Source organism: Muscardinus avellanarius (genome assembly GCF_963383645.1).
Source record: "Muscardinus avellanarius genome assembly, chromosome: 11".
Taxonomy (NCBI): Eukaryota; Metazoa; Chordata; class Mammalia; order Rodentia; family Gliridae; genus Muscardinus; species Muscardinus avellanarius.
In genome coordinates, this window is record NC_137797.1 from 70,335,801 (window position 1) to 70,350,942 (window position 15,142).

A 15,142-nucleotide genomic window follows, 5' to 3' on the forward strand; every position below is an offset into this window, starting at 1 on the left:
CCTAGTACTAACAATAAATAAATAAGTAAATAAATAATAAATAAATAAAACAAACTTGAGGCAAAGAGGCCAAGCAACTCGCACAGGTCGGCAGTGAGTGCTGGGGTCGAGATTCCACCTTGTGCATCTAGCTTCCACAATGCATTGCCCTACGCTGTATCACAGGAGTCAGAATGTCGGCTCTAGTAATATCAAACATTTTCCTGTGAAATGTCCGTATCATGTACCTCAAATGTGTTTTTGGTCACACCAGCAAGGCCAAAGTACATCATGCCTCCAGTTCTGGAGCTGACACAAATTTCTCCTATTTCATCTGTTTTGCAGAGATGGGGCGGTCCATCGGGTTTTACAATGCACATCATTCCTAATGCAGAGAAAATACAGGTAAGAAAGACTTTGTAAAACCTTGTAATAGATTTATCTTGCAAACCCAGGAGAATTCACATTTACTGTGTGGCCAACAGGAGGTTGAGGGTATAGCTTGACTAACATATACAAGGCCCTGGATTCAATTTCTAGCACCATTAAAAATAAAAACAAACAAAAAAACCAAACTACAGATGATAGTACATGTCTGTAATCCCAGTACTTGGGAGGCTAAGACAGAAGGATAGTAGGTTTGAGGATAGTCTTGGCAAGTAGTGAGATTCTCTTCAACCTAGGAAGATTCTGTTTTAAAATAAAAATAAAATAGGGCTGGGGTGTAGCTCAGAGATAGAATGCCCCTGGGTTCAATCCATGGTACCACACAAAAACAAAAACAAAAGTAACCAGACAGGAATGCTAAAAATAAACCTGAAACTAAACAGGTAGAGCTGAAATTTAAAGCTCTTAGAGACAGTTGCATATTAAAAAAAATGGCCACAGCTGGGCGTGGTAGCCCATGGTTATAATGTAATCCCAGAACTTGAGAGGCTGAGACAAGAGGATCACAGGTTCACAGCCAGCCTCAGCTATTTAGTGAGGCCTTCTGCAAATCAGTGAGACCCTGTTTCAAATTAAGACTAAAAAAAAAAAAAGAAAATTTGGGCTGGGAGTATGTAGCTCAAGGTAGAATGCCTCTGAGTTCAATCCCCAGTCCTCCCCAACCCCCCCCCCAAAAAAAAAGCCACAAAGTTCAAAGAAATAGAATTAATAAATTAGCTATGATCCCTAGGCAGGTCAAATCCCAGCACTCATGGAAATAAGATGTGCTAACTTTTTGCCAAATCTAAAGGCTCGGCAATTAAAGATCCAGGAGGTAACGTTGGTATCAACCTATGTTGATAAATCATACAATACTGCTGAAAGGTCAGAATAATCCTATCTACTTAACTGTTAGAAATGTTTAGAGAAATTATATAACAAAGTACTGAACTTAGTATTCCTGAGTTTGTACCCCCATTTTATCAGGCCCTCCTATAACTGATGGCACACTTTATGAAAATCCAAATGGCGCTCCTCACAACTCACCACCAGGCATGACATGCCCCACATCCTGGACCGTCAATGCTGAATTTTTATCTTCAGTATTGACCCGTATTACCCCATAGCTCAATCCATTCATTGAGAGAATGGCTCTTCCAGGCAAAGGAGCCCCTGGAACTCCAGGTCTGAAAAGAAAAAAAACCTATCAAGTTTGGAAAATTAAATGATGTCAAGAGACAAATATTAACATATAGGAATTCAAATTTTCTCTAGCTACAACACAAATCTCTGCTTTTCTTTGCCAAAAATATGCCAAAAATTAGTCAAAATTGCATGTACAAAAGAATAGTCAACCAGGTAGAAAAAAAGTATGTAAGTTTCAATTAGTTACTAAGAATATACTGAGGCCAGATGTGGTGGTGTACACCTGCAATCCCATCTACTCAGGAGGCTGAGGCAGGAGGATCACAAGTTTGAGGCCAGCTTTAGCAACTCAGTGAAACCCTGTCTCAATTTTTTTTGTTTTTGTTTGGTGGTCCTGGGGATGGAACCTAGGCGCCTCTACCTCCAGGCTATACCTCCGACATATTTTATTTTATTTTATTTATTTATTTTTTGGTGGTACTGGGGTTCCTGGAAACCCTTCTACCTCCGGGCTATACTCCAGACCTATTTTTTAAAATAATTTTATTTGGAAACAGGGTCTCTTAAGCCAGCGCGGCTGGCTTTGAACCAGCACGATCCTCCTGTCTCCGCCTCCCAAGCGCGGGGATTACAAGCGTGTGCCACCACGCCTGGCTATTTTATATTTTATTTTGAAATGGTCTCACTAAGCGGCTGATAGCCTCACTAAGTAGCTGAGGCTGGCTTCAAACCTGTGGGATCCTCCTCAGTCTCCCAAGTACTGGGATTACAAGCATGTGCCACCATGCCTGGCTTTCAAAATTAAAAAAAAATATGGTGATGTAGTTCAGTGGTAGAACTACATCAATGCTAGGTTCAATGCTCAGTACTGATAAAAAGAATATACTGGTCTTGGGCACACTATAAATCTATATATAAATATATATTCCATACTTAAGCTAAAGTAGAGAACAGTGTATATTTAGCCTAAGATGCTAAGGATTATTATTATTATTTTTTATTTTTTTATTTTTTTGGCGGCACTAGAGGTGAAATACAGAGGCATTCTACCTCCGAGCTACACCTCCAGCCCTATATATATCCTATATATATATTTTTTTCCAGTACTGGGATGGAACCCAGGGGCATTCTACCTCTGAGCTATACCCCCAGCCCTATTTTTTATTCTTTATTTTGAAACGGTCTCACTGAGTTTCAAATGGCCTCACTAAGTAGCTGAGACTGGCTGTGAACCTGTGATCCTCCTGTCTCAGCCTCCCAAGTACTGGGATTACAAGCATGTGCCATTTTGCCCAGCTTGCTAAGGATTCTGAAGAGCAACACAACACAGAAAAAGAACTCACAAATACAAGATGAGAATAACCAAATTTTCAGTTTAGTGAATATACTTTGGTAAAGAGTAGAAAAAATAAATGAAACATTTCTAACCACTTTGCAAGGTAATTTTCACTTTTAGGCGTATTAAGCATAAAATTAGTTAGCATCCCTTTTTCATCATCTGGTTAAAATTGCACATTTCATCCCAGTTGTAACACACATCAAGAGAATCTGACATCCTGAATAGTACCTGCGGATCGCTACAGTCATGGCTTCAGCAGAAGTAGCACATGGACAGATGGCCTCAGGTTTCAGTCCATGGCTTTGGAAAAGACTCAAAAAGGCATCACAGGATGACACCGACCCTGCAGAGTTGGAAAAGATCAACTTGAAAGCTGAAATTGTCATTCTCACTGCTGCATGAAACTAGTAGAAAGCTGACATATTTGTTTCTCAGAGGAACTCTCACTGTACACCATTCATTTCACACAAATATTTTACTGTGCCTGTGAGGTAGTTTTAAACATTTCAAGGGTGAATTAATGCTCATCCAGCCCATGAAAGGTCACTGGCACTATTTAAAGAAACAACTTCTAATAAGACCGTGCCTCCAAAGTGGCAGATCGATATCAGAGATGGCACTGCAAGCAATATGCAGCCAGGTTAACTTAGCAAGCTTCCTGTGGTAACGGTGAGAGCCATGCAGTGCAGTCTTGGCTTAGTTCCACTGTTTTCTTGGGTATCCTCTGATTTTTTTCTTATTAAGGTCAACGCATGTCTTTATTTTAAACCAGGATAATGAATGTGACTACTGACAAAAACTCACATCGACAAAGAGCCAAGGATCTAATACTGGTGTTCTTGTTCGTTCTCTCCCCCCCCCCCTCTCCCTCTCTCTCCCTCTCTCTCTTTTTGAGGCAGGGTATTGGGATTTGAATCCGGGGGCATTCTGCCTCCAAGCTACATGCCCAACCTTTTTATTTTTTGCTTTGGAAACAGGGTTTGACTAGGCTTCCTAGCCTAAATATCTAAGGCTTCACCTGATTTTACTATGCAAAGGACCAAGACTTTTGTGCTTATAAGAAAAAGTAGGAGGTGGGTATTATGGCGCATGCCTATAATCCCAGTATCTGGGAGGTTGACACAAGAGGATCAAAGGTTCAAGAACAGCCTCAGCTATGTAGAAAACTCTCAGCAACCTAGCAAGATCCTGTTTCAAAACAAAAACATAAAAAGGGCTGGGGGTGTAGCTCAAAAGTAGAATGCCCCTGGGTTTAATCCCCAGTACTACACACACACACACACACACACACACACACACACACACAGGAAAAGCAAGTAACACAATAAGATTTTGTCAAACTCCTCTGATTTGCTTGGGGAAATTCACAGAAAGGATAGACTTGGTTATTTCAAATGGTCCTGGCATCTCTTCTTTAATCTAATGAATACCCAGAATCACGTGATAAGAGGGGATGTGCAAGAAGCAGTGGCTTTAAATACTTTTAGATCTATCTAAGATGGATGGATAAAATGTGGCATACCTATGAAATGGAATATTTGGCAATAAAAAGAATGACGTTTTGTTACATGCTAAAATATGATCTGAACCTTGAAAATATGCTAACTGAATGAAATCCAAGCTGAGTATGGTGGCACATGCCTGTGATTCTAGTACTTGGGAGGCTGAGACAGGAGGACTTCAGGATCAAGACCAGTCCCAGCAATTTAGTGAGATTCTCAGCAGTCCTGTTTTTTTTTTTTTTAAAAAAAAAGGGAAGATGGCGACTGAGAAAAGCGGGGCTTAAGAGCCCCGCTAACAACTAATCTCCATTACCACAAAATCAGTGCCTTTCATAGCCAGAAAACACCATCACCAGAGAAACAAAAAAATCACCAGGCTCCAGAGAGAAAGCAGACTGAGAACAGAGCTCAGAGCCACAGAGGAGATACACCGGCCTCACGCCCGGGAACGCCGCAGCAGTGCCAAACTGCCGGCGGCAGCGGCGAGTTCACCCCATGGCTACAGCAAGCCAAGGTGAGCCACTGCGGAAAAGCCAGGCGGGATTTCTTGGCGCAAAGAGCATCTAAAGCTCCCAGTGGCTGAGCTCAGCACACGCTGCAGGAATTCAGAGTGGAACTCAAAACCAAGAAGAAATACGCCAGCCTCACGGCCAAGGGCGTAGCAGCGGCGCCATATTGCCACCGGCGGCAGCAGCAGAGAATTCACCGAATCCAGTACAGCTACATCTGCGTACTCAAGAACAGTGAGTCAAATTGCGGGCCATAGAGGAGAAATCCCAGTACTGTACTCCCTGGGACTTGACCCAGTCGGGGAGTGGCGGTGGCAGAGATATCACACCATAGGAGAATGTGCAACCTGGCATCCCCCCCAAAGTCTAAAGCAGCCTCTATCGACTCTCTGGGTCGGAGACTCTGTGATACAACCCAGTAAAGGAGTAATGGGGTCTGAGATACTACAGACTCGAGATCCAGAACACCTTAAGTGAAGTCATAGTGACCCAAGGGAAGAACCCAGAGAAGGCACAAACTTCCGAAATCATGGGAAAGAGGAATACTGGAGCAATGAATGCCCACAACCCCACAACATCAGAACCCGATAAAACAGAAAATCAGAGATTTCTAGAAGATCAAATCAGGAAAATAACTGTAGAAATAATAGAGGTGCTTCGAAAAGAACTCAGAGAGAGCCAAAAAGAGATAAAGGATGCAATTAATGAAGTAAAGGCCTCAATTCAAAGCACAAACAACCGATTAGACCACATGGAGAACAGAATCTCGCTCCTAGAAGATGATAATTCCAAAAATGAACGCATAGTTTCTAATCTAGAAAAAAAATCCAACAGCAGGAATCTGATATTGAAGAAATATGGGCCCATTTTAAAAGAGCTAACCTAAGAATAATTGGAATAGAGGAGGGAAAAGAAAGTGAAACCAAAGGGATCAACAATCTCTTTAAGGAAGTAGTAGCAGAAACTTTCCCAAACATAGAGCAAGAGGTTGATACACAGGTCCAGGAAACTTATAGAACTCCCTTTAGACAGGATCGGAGAAGAGGATCCCCACGCCACATAATTGTCAAAATGACCAATGTGGAAGCCAAGCAGAGAATCTTAAAGGCAACAAAAGCAAAGGGCCAAGTGACATTCAGAGGCAAACCAATTAGAATCACTCCAGACTTCCCAAACCAAGTCATGAGAGCCAGAAGGGCTTGGAGTAACATATTCCAAACTCTGAAAGAAAACAACTTCCAGCCAAAAATTTCCTACCCAGCAAAACTTTCTATCAAATTAGATGGAAAAATAAGAAGCTTCCATGACAAACAGAAACTGAAGGAATTTATGTCTTCAAAACCAGCACTAGAGAAAATACTCAAAGAGATTAACTACAAAGAAGAAATAGGTAACATACACCAGAACCAGAGAAACAAGAGTTTCCATCCAACAGACAACTAAGATTGGTTATCTGTGGAAGATTCATTATTTATGTTAGTCTTTTACCTATTTCTAAATTGTATTGTTTGCCTTTATTGTTGTTAATTTTTAGGATGTCTAGTTGGAATATTAATATACCTTCAGATATAGCATTTGGAAATATTTTATCCCATTCTATCAGTAACTTTTAACTCTGTTTACATTGTCTTTGGATATACAATATTTTTTTTATTTTTTAGGGAGTTTGTATACTCTTTTGTTGCCTGTGCCATTGAAATCATATCCAAGAAATCACTGCCAATTTCAATGTTGTGAGGTTTTATGACCCAGATTTTCTCCTAAAAGTTTATAGTCTTAAGATTTATATTTAGGTCTTTTATCTATTTTGAGTTAATATTTGTATATGGGATTAGGTAAGGGTCCAATTTTATTCTTTTACATGTAATTATTATTTTTCAACAATATTTAGTTAAAAGATTATTATTTCCACCACCAAATGTTCGTGGAAACCTTGTCAAAAATAACTTGACAATATAGGGAAGAATTTAGCTCTAGGCTTTTATTTAACTCCAATGGTTTATATGTCTGCCTTTAGAATAGTACTACACTGTTTCAATTATTGTAGCTTTATGTGGTTTGAAATCAGAAAATATATATCTTCTAGCTTTGTTCTTTTTCAAGATCGTTTTGGGTATCTAGAGTCCATATTCCATATTAGGATAGATTTTTTTTTCCTGAAAAATAAATATATAAATATATGATAGTTTCACCTAAAAAAAATAGAAAAAAAATTCTCTGGTAAGAAAGAAAGTAAAAAGAAATATTGAAATGTTATCTTTAAGTCATCAAAAGCTTGGTATCAGACAAATGAAACTGCTATGTGAGAATATCATTTTTAATTTTGGATAAATTGCTATAATACTAGATGTCAACTACTAAGCCAAGCATGGGAGGGAGGGATAGGGAGAGAATGGGGTGGGGATCGGGTGGGGGCTGACTGGGAAAAGTGTGCATGTATGTCTACAAAAGTATGTATCCCACTATGATGTATGAATACAGTGCACCAATTAAAAATTAAAAAAATAAAATAAAATAAAAAAGGGCTGGAAGAATAGCTGGTGTAGAATGATCCTGGGTTCAACTCCCAGTGCCACACACACACCAAAAAAAAAAAAAAAAAAAAAAAAGGAAGAAAGAAGTCCATCAGAAAAGATTACATGCAGTACAATGGTATTTTTATGAAATGTCTATAATAGGCAAATCTTTGGAGACAGAAAGTAGGTTCATTTTTGCCAAAGGGTTGGAGGCAATACAGAGAAATGGGAGTGACTAATAATGGGTATGTTATTTCTTTTGGGGATAACAAAAATGTTTTACAGCTGGGGATATAGCTCAATGATACAGTGCTTGCCTATCATGCATGAGGCCCTGGGCTCATCCCCAGCACACATCACACTCTTACTCACACACATGCGCACACACACACACTTTAAACTTAAATCATGGTGATGGTTGCATTACTCTTTGAATACACCAAAACCATTAAATTATATACTTTAAATGTATAAGTTTTATGATATATGTATTTTATCTAATAATAGAAATTTTAAAAAGCACTTACAGATAAGGGACAAAAAAGCTAACCACCAAAGTAAAGGATATTCCTAGGCCCACACTCCAGAAATACTCACAGGGATTTGCTCCATCAGTTACAATTAACATTCGGAGAGAACTCAGGCTCACATCCCTTTGGTCGCGATGTGCCATCATAGCCCAGTGCAAGTCTCGGCATTTTACTAATGCTACTTTGGCTATAAATTCAAAGGGCATAAGGTTAGCATACAAGTATGCTAAATTTGGTAAATATAAAATATACTAAAATAAAAACATTTTTACTTATTTTAGAGGTCAAAAATTTCACTTGAATAAGATTTGATTTCAAAGAGATGGTGCCAGCTGCTCAGGGGAAGTGGTCACCACATTTAGATGACCAACTGGAGATGCAATTATTTGCTCACTGTGACCTCTAGACAGGCCATAATATTCTAGCCAAGAAAATTTTGAACACCATAGCACTCAATAAATCTAATTTTGGGCTCAGATTCAGGAGAATTCATCTCAAATTTTAAGAAATGATATCACTGTAATCAAATAGACAACACAAAGCTCATATAGTAACTGAACTCTAAAATTTGTGACGGCATCAAGGCACAGATTTAAATGTCTCTCTCCTGACACAACTTGAAAACCCCTGCAGTCTCTAAAATCTTAGTTCAAACAGCCATATAATTAAATTCAGATGCTGTGTGTGTACCTTTGTGTGCATGTACTCTTTGGACCCATGAGAGAGGACAGGTCTTCATAACTGAGTAGGGTACGCTAATTGTATGCGTCTTATTCATTACATTCTGAAAAGCAAAGAAAGAAAAAATGTAAACAATGCTAAGTACACTGATACAGTTAACAATGTTATTATAGAAATATTATTTAATTATATGCTCTTTGGGAGAAAATCTTTGCGATATTCATGATGGGGCTGAAATTCCTTTGATATCTACTCTCTTACCTGATTTCCTTCTCATTTTCTCAAAGATGGTCAGAATTATGAAATTGTTATGTATCTTCATTCTTTTTCAGTGTATTTATATACATATTTGTGCACATATATGTGTGTGTGTGTATGTATGTGTGTGTGTGTATATATATATATATATATATTTTTTTTTTTTTAAATTATTTTTGGTCCTGGGGATTGAACCTCAGAGGTTGTCTACCTCTGACCTACATTACCAGCTCTACTTTTTTGTATGTGCAGTGCTTGGGAAGGAACATAGGGGCCTTCTACTTCTATGCTACACACCAGCCCTATTTTATTTTAATTTTGAAACAAGGTTTCAGTAGGATAATCAGAATTTCACTACTCATTCAGGCTGTCATTGAACCTGCAAACCTCCATTCTCAGCCTCCCAAGTACTAGGATTAAAAGGTGTGTGCCGGGCCAGGCATGGTGGCACACACTTGTAATCCTAGCATTCAGGAGGCAGAGACGGGAGGCTCGCGGTTCATGGACAGCTTCAGTTACTACTTAGTGAGGTCCTTTGCAACTAGTGAGACTCTGTTTCAAACATTAAAAGGACTAAAAAATAGGGCTGGGGGTGTAGCTTAAAGGAAGAATGTCCCTGGGTTCCAACCCCAGTACTGCAAAAAAAAAAAAAAAAAAAAAAAAAAGGTGCACGCTTGTAATCCTAGTACTTGGGAAGCTGTGACAGGAGGATCTGGGTTCATGGCCAGCCTCAGCTATTTCATGAGGCCCTCTGCAACTTAGTGAGACCCTGTTCCAAAATAAAGAATAAAAAGTCGGGCTAGGGGTGTAGCTCAAAGGTAGATGCCCCTGGGTTCATCTCTAGCACCACAGAAAATAAAAGTTAAAAAAAAAAAAAAGAGTTGTGCACAACCATGCCCAACTTACCTCAGCACTATTTCTTTCTTTCTTTCTTTCTTTCTTTCTTTCTTTCTTTCTTTCTTTCTTTCTTTCTTTCTCTTCTTTTTTTAATGGTACTGAAGATGGAATCTACAGGCATTCTACCTCTGAGATACTCCCTCAGACCTATTTTTTATTCTTTATTTTGAAACAAGGTCTAAGTTGTGGAGGGCCTCACAAATTGTTGAGGTTGGCTGTAAACGTGTGATCCTCTGGTCTCAGCCTCCTAATTACTAGGATTATAAGTGTGTGCCACTAAGCCTGGCTGCCTCAGCCCTATTTTATTTTTTATTTTGAAATGGGGTCTCACTAAGTTGCATAAGGTCTCATGAAGTTTCTGAGGCTGGCCTTGAACCTGCAGTCCTCCTGCCTCAGCATCCCAAATACTGGGATTACAATATGAGCCACTGTGCCTGGCTAGAAGTATATTTTTAAATGTAAGGCAACAAAAGCCAGGTGTGGTGGTGCACGCTTCTAATCCCAGCATCCGGTTGGCTGAGACCAGAGGATTGTGGCTTGTGAACAGTCTCAGCTACTTAGGGAGGCTTTCTGCAACTCAGTGATAACCTGTTTCAAAAATAAAAAGACTAAGCCGGGCATGGTGGCGCACGTTTGTAATCCCCGCGCTTGGGAGGCAGAGACAGGAGGATTGCGCAGGTTCGAAGCCAGCCGCGTGCGCTGGCTTAGGAGACCCTGTTTCCATATAAAAATGTAAAAATAGGTCTGGGAGTGTAGCCCGGAGGTAGAAGGGCTTCCAGGAACCCCAGTACCACCAAAAAATTAAAAAATAAAAAATAAATAAAATAAAAAGACTAAAAAAGAGAACAGGGAGTATAGCTCAGAGGTAGAATGCCCCTGGGTTCCATACCCCCCTTATCAAAAAAAAAAAAAAAAAGGAATCATAATATACATTAAGTCAACAACTTACTTTGTTTCACTTAAGTTGTTCTAGAAATCAATCTATGCATATCAATACACAAGAGCTATATAATCTTTTTGAACTGCGGCATGGTATTCCAAAGTACAGCTACATCACAACTGACTAAGGCGTTTTCCTATTAATGATAGCTTTTTTCACTATTACAAATAATGTTTCAAGGAATGTATTTGTACTCACTTCCCTGAGTGAATGTACAAGGGTTTCTCTAGGGAAAACAGAAAAGTAGCATGACTGGGTCACAGGGCAGAGGCTTTTTAAATGTTAATATATACAGCCCAACTGTTCTCCAACCCACCAAATGCTTTAATAATGCCCATGCATGCCACATCCCACAACAGGTGGGTATTATAAAGCAGGAAATAAAGGTTTCCCCGTTTCTTACAGATGGTCTTGCCCAGACCTATGATACATTTGATTCAAGTAGAGGGAGTTGATGGTCATGCAGTTTGGTGTCTCTCCTGTCATCCAAACCAAAAATACTCAGGATGCCCTGTCTCCAGAACCCAGCTGGACAAAGGAACTTTACTAAATAGCTGAGGCTGGCTGTGAACCTGCAATCTTCCTCTTTTAGCCTCCTGAGCACTGAGATACAGGCATGTGCTGCCATGCCCAGCTAGAATTTTTTTTTTTTTTGGTGGTGCTGGGGGATGGAACCCAGGGGCTTTCTATCTCTGGGCTATATTCCTAGACCTATTTCATATTTTATTTGGAAACGGTCTCACTTAAGTTGCTGAGAACCTAAGTAGCTGAGGCTGGCTTCGAATCTGGGCAATCCTTCTAAGACTCTCAAGTACTGGGATTACAAGCATGTGCTACCATGCCTGGCTCTAGAAAATATTACTATTACTTTCTTTTTTGGGGTTACTGGGGACAGAACCCAGGGGCATTCTACCTCTGAGCTTTACCCCCAGTCCTATTTTTTATTCTTTATTTTTTAATTTTTTTAATTTTTTATTTTTTGGTGGTACTGGGGGTGGAATCCAGAGGCGTTCTACCTCCAGGCTATACTCCCAGACCTATTTTTTAAATATTTTATTTGGAAACAGTGTCTCACTAAGTTGCTGAAAGCCTCACTAAGTAGCTGAGGCTGGCTTCGAACCCGTGCGATCCTCCTGTCTCCGCCTCCCAAGCGCGGGGATTACAAGCGTGCGCCACCATGCCCGGCTTTTTATTCTTTATTTTGAAACAGGGTCTCACTGAGTTGCAAAGAGTCTCACTAAGTAGCTGAGGCTGTCCACGAACCACGATCCTCCTGCCTCAGCCCCCTGAATGCTGGGATTACAAGCGTGTGCCACCATGCCCGGCTTTTATTCTTTATTTTGAAACAGGGTCTCACTGAGTTGCAAAGAGCTTCACTAAGTAGCTGAGGCTGTCCACGAACCATGATCCTCCTGCCTCAGCCTCCTGAATGCTGGGATTACAAGCGTGCACCACCACGCCCAGTTTAGAAAATATTGATGTTAAGTTTCAGTTACTGAGATGCTCTACTTACACAGCCTTAATATTAAGTACAACTTATATGACAGGCCTTAATTCTTAGCAGCTTACCGCAAACATGCCATGCCACAGTCCAGCATCCTTCTTAAAGTCTAAAACATTTACTACTGTTTCTCCTAAAACAGAAAAGGGGAAAAAAACACAGAAAATCATCTTTAGTGTTAAGCAGCAAAATTACATTATGTGTCTCTACTAAACAAATGATTTGGTGATTCTGGAGATATGACTAAGAACACTCAGGATCTTTTGATTATTTGAGGTCCCAACACAACTGGATTAAGGACCAATAAAAGGGTGAGATGGTCATAGCACAGACACTGAGTGATAAATTCCTTAGCCCTAAGTACTTCTTCCAAGAGATTCCTCCCTCCAACCCCAGTTATATGAACTACTCATACTTAGAAGAAGACTGAAAATTTTACAAATACATGTAAAAAATTAAACTTCTTAGAGAACTAAAAACTGTAGACCTAAATATGTCTAATAATAAACATGTACTTACAGGTATATTTACATATAAATACCCAACATTACAAAATTAGTATATACAGCACTGTATCTAATATTTTTGCACTTAAAGATATATTGAAATAGGCCATGCATGGTGGCATATGCCTATAATTCCAGTACCTGGGAGCCTAGGACGTAAGGATCGAAGGTTGGAGGCCAATCACGGCAACTTAGTGAAATTCTGTAGGGGTTTTTTGGTACTAGAGATTGAACCTAGGGGTATTCTGTCTCTGAGATACCTCCAGCCCATTTATTTATTTATTTATTTATTTATTTATTTATTTATTTATTTATTTATTTTTTAATTTTTTTGCGGGTCTGGAGATGGAACCCAGGGGCATTTGACTTCTGAGCTCCACCCCTCTGCCCTATTTTTTATTCTTTATTTTGAAACAGGGTCTCACTAAGTTGTCGAGGGCCTCACTAAGTAGCTGAGGCTGCCCGCTAACCAAGATCCTCCGGTCTCAGCCTCCCGAATGCTAGGATTACAAGCGTGTGCCACCATACCCGGTTCAGCCTGTTTTTTTAAATTATTCTTTATTCTGAAACAGGGTCTCACTAAGTTGTGGAGGGCCTCACTAAGTAGCTAAACCTGGCCTAGACTATACAATCTTCCTGTCTCAGCCTCCCAAATAATGGGATTTTGAGCATGCACCAACATGCTCAGTGACCCTGTTTCAAAATAAAAAGGGGCTAGAGGTGTAGCTGGGGGTAGAAAGCTTCTGCATTCAAGCCCCAGTAATCCTCCACCCCCCCAAAAAAAAGGTATATTTAAATAATTTCTTCAGAGCTTTAAATTCAAGAACATGAGTTCTGATGCCTCAGGATATAATCCATTATACGAATACATTATAATGTAATCAATCCCTTTATTGGGGCTTTTTTTTTCCCTCCAGTACCTGTGATGAAACCCAGGGGCATTCTACTCAAGCGACACCCTCAGCCTTTTTCTTTATTATTTATTTATTTATTTATTTATTTATTTATTTATTTATTTATTTATTGTGGGTTTGGGGATGGAATCCAGGGGCATTTGACCTCTGAGCTACACCCTCAACCCTATTTTTTATTCTTTTATTTTGAAATAGGGTCTCACTAAGTTGCAGAGGGCCTCACTTAGTAGTTGAGGCTGTCCGTGAACCACGATCCTCCAGTCTCAGCCTCCTGAATGCTGGGATTACAAATATGTGTCACCACACCCACCCTATTTTGGGGCATTTTGATTGTTCCCAGTATGTATACTTTTTTTTTTTTTTTTTTTTTTTGTGGTACAGAGGATGAAAGCCAGAGGCCTTCTACCTCTGGCTTACACTCCCAGACCTATTTTATACTTTATTTGGAAACAGGGTCTCATTATGTTGTTGAGGGCCTCACTAAGTAGTTGAGGCTGGCTTCGAACCTGCGATCCTCCTGTCTCAGCTTCCCAAGTATTGGGATTACAAGCGTGCACCACCATACTTGACTTATGTATACTTTTATTTTCTTTTGCGGTATTGGGGATGGACCCAGGAGCATTCTACCTCTGGGCTACACCCCAGCCCTATTTTTTAGTCTTTTATTTTTGAAACAGAATCTCACTAAATTGCAGAGGGCCTCACTAAGTATCTGAGGCTGTCCGCAAACTGCAATCCTCCGGTCTCCACCTCCAGAATGCTGGGATTACAAGCGTGCACGACCACGCCTGGCTATGTATACTTTTTTAATCAGACAAGAATACTCCTCTAAAATGAACACATATTAACTTGCTTCAATTTGCAAATAGAATATGAAACACTAAAAAATTAATACTGCAAAGAACATTTTAAAGCAAATACTTGTGAAGCAACTTATATCAACATATGTAAACTTCAACACTATAGAACACTATGTATGTATGTATGTATGTATGTATGTATGTATGTATGTATGTATGTATGTATGTATTGTGGTACTAGGATTGAACCCGGGCATTCTTACTCTGAGCTACACCCCCAGCCTTATCCTTTTTATTCTCTCTCTTTTTTTTTTTTATTTTTCAGTACTGGGAATGGAACCCAGGGGCATTGTACCTCCGAGCTACACCCCTAGCCCTATATTTTAGTTTTATTTTTTGAAACAGAGTCCCACTGAGTTGAGAAGGGCCTAAGTAATTGAGGCTGTCCGCAAACCATGATCTTCCTGTCTCCACCTCCTGAATGCTGGGATTATAAGCCTGTGCCACCACACCTGGCTTATTCTTTAGTTTTGAAACAGGACCTCACTAAGTTTCAGAGGGCCTCACTAAGTAGAAGAGGTTGGGCGAGAACCTGTGAAACTTCTGTCTCAGCCTCCCAAGTACTAGGATTTGTAAACATGTGCCATCACAACTGGCTTCTTCTTCTTCTTTTTTTTTTTTTGGTGGTACTGGGGTTC

General features: G+C 39.8%; 1 protein-coding gene across 2 annotated transcripts in view; it reads right to left on the reverse strand.

Moving 5' to 3' along the window:
- DIP2B (disco interacting protein 2 homolog B) overlaps positions 1-15,142 on the reverse strand; it is a gene marked incomplete at both ends in the record, with an annotated part of 282,346 nt that overhangs the window by 64,044 nt on the left and 203,160 nt on the right. For both annotated transcript variants that reach the window (XM_080705172.1, XM_080705171.1), the window contains 6 exons: positions 228-364; positions 1,453-1,592; positions 3,119-3,233; positions 8,015-8,134; positions 8,638-8,731; positions 12,293-12,357. In XM_080705172.1, coding sequence (XP_080561298.1) covers positions 228-364; positions 1,453-1,592; positions 3,119-3,233; positions 8,015-8,134; positions 8,638-8,731; positions 12,293-12,357 — 671 coding nt within the window. The remainder of the gene's footprint in view (positions 1-227; positions 365-1,452; positions 1,593-3,118; positions 3,234-8,014; positions 8,135-8,637; positions 8,732-12,292; positions 12,358-15,142) is intronic.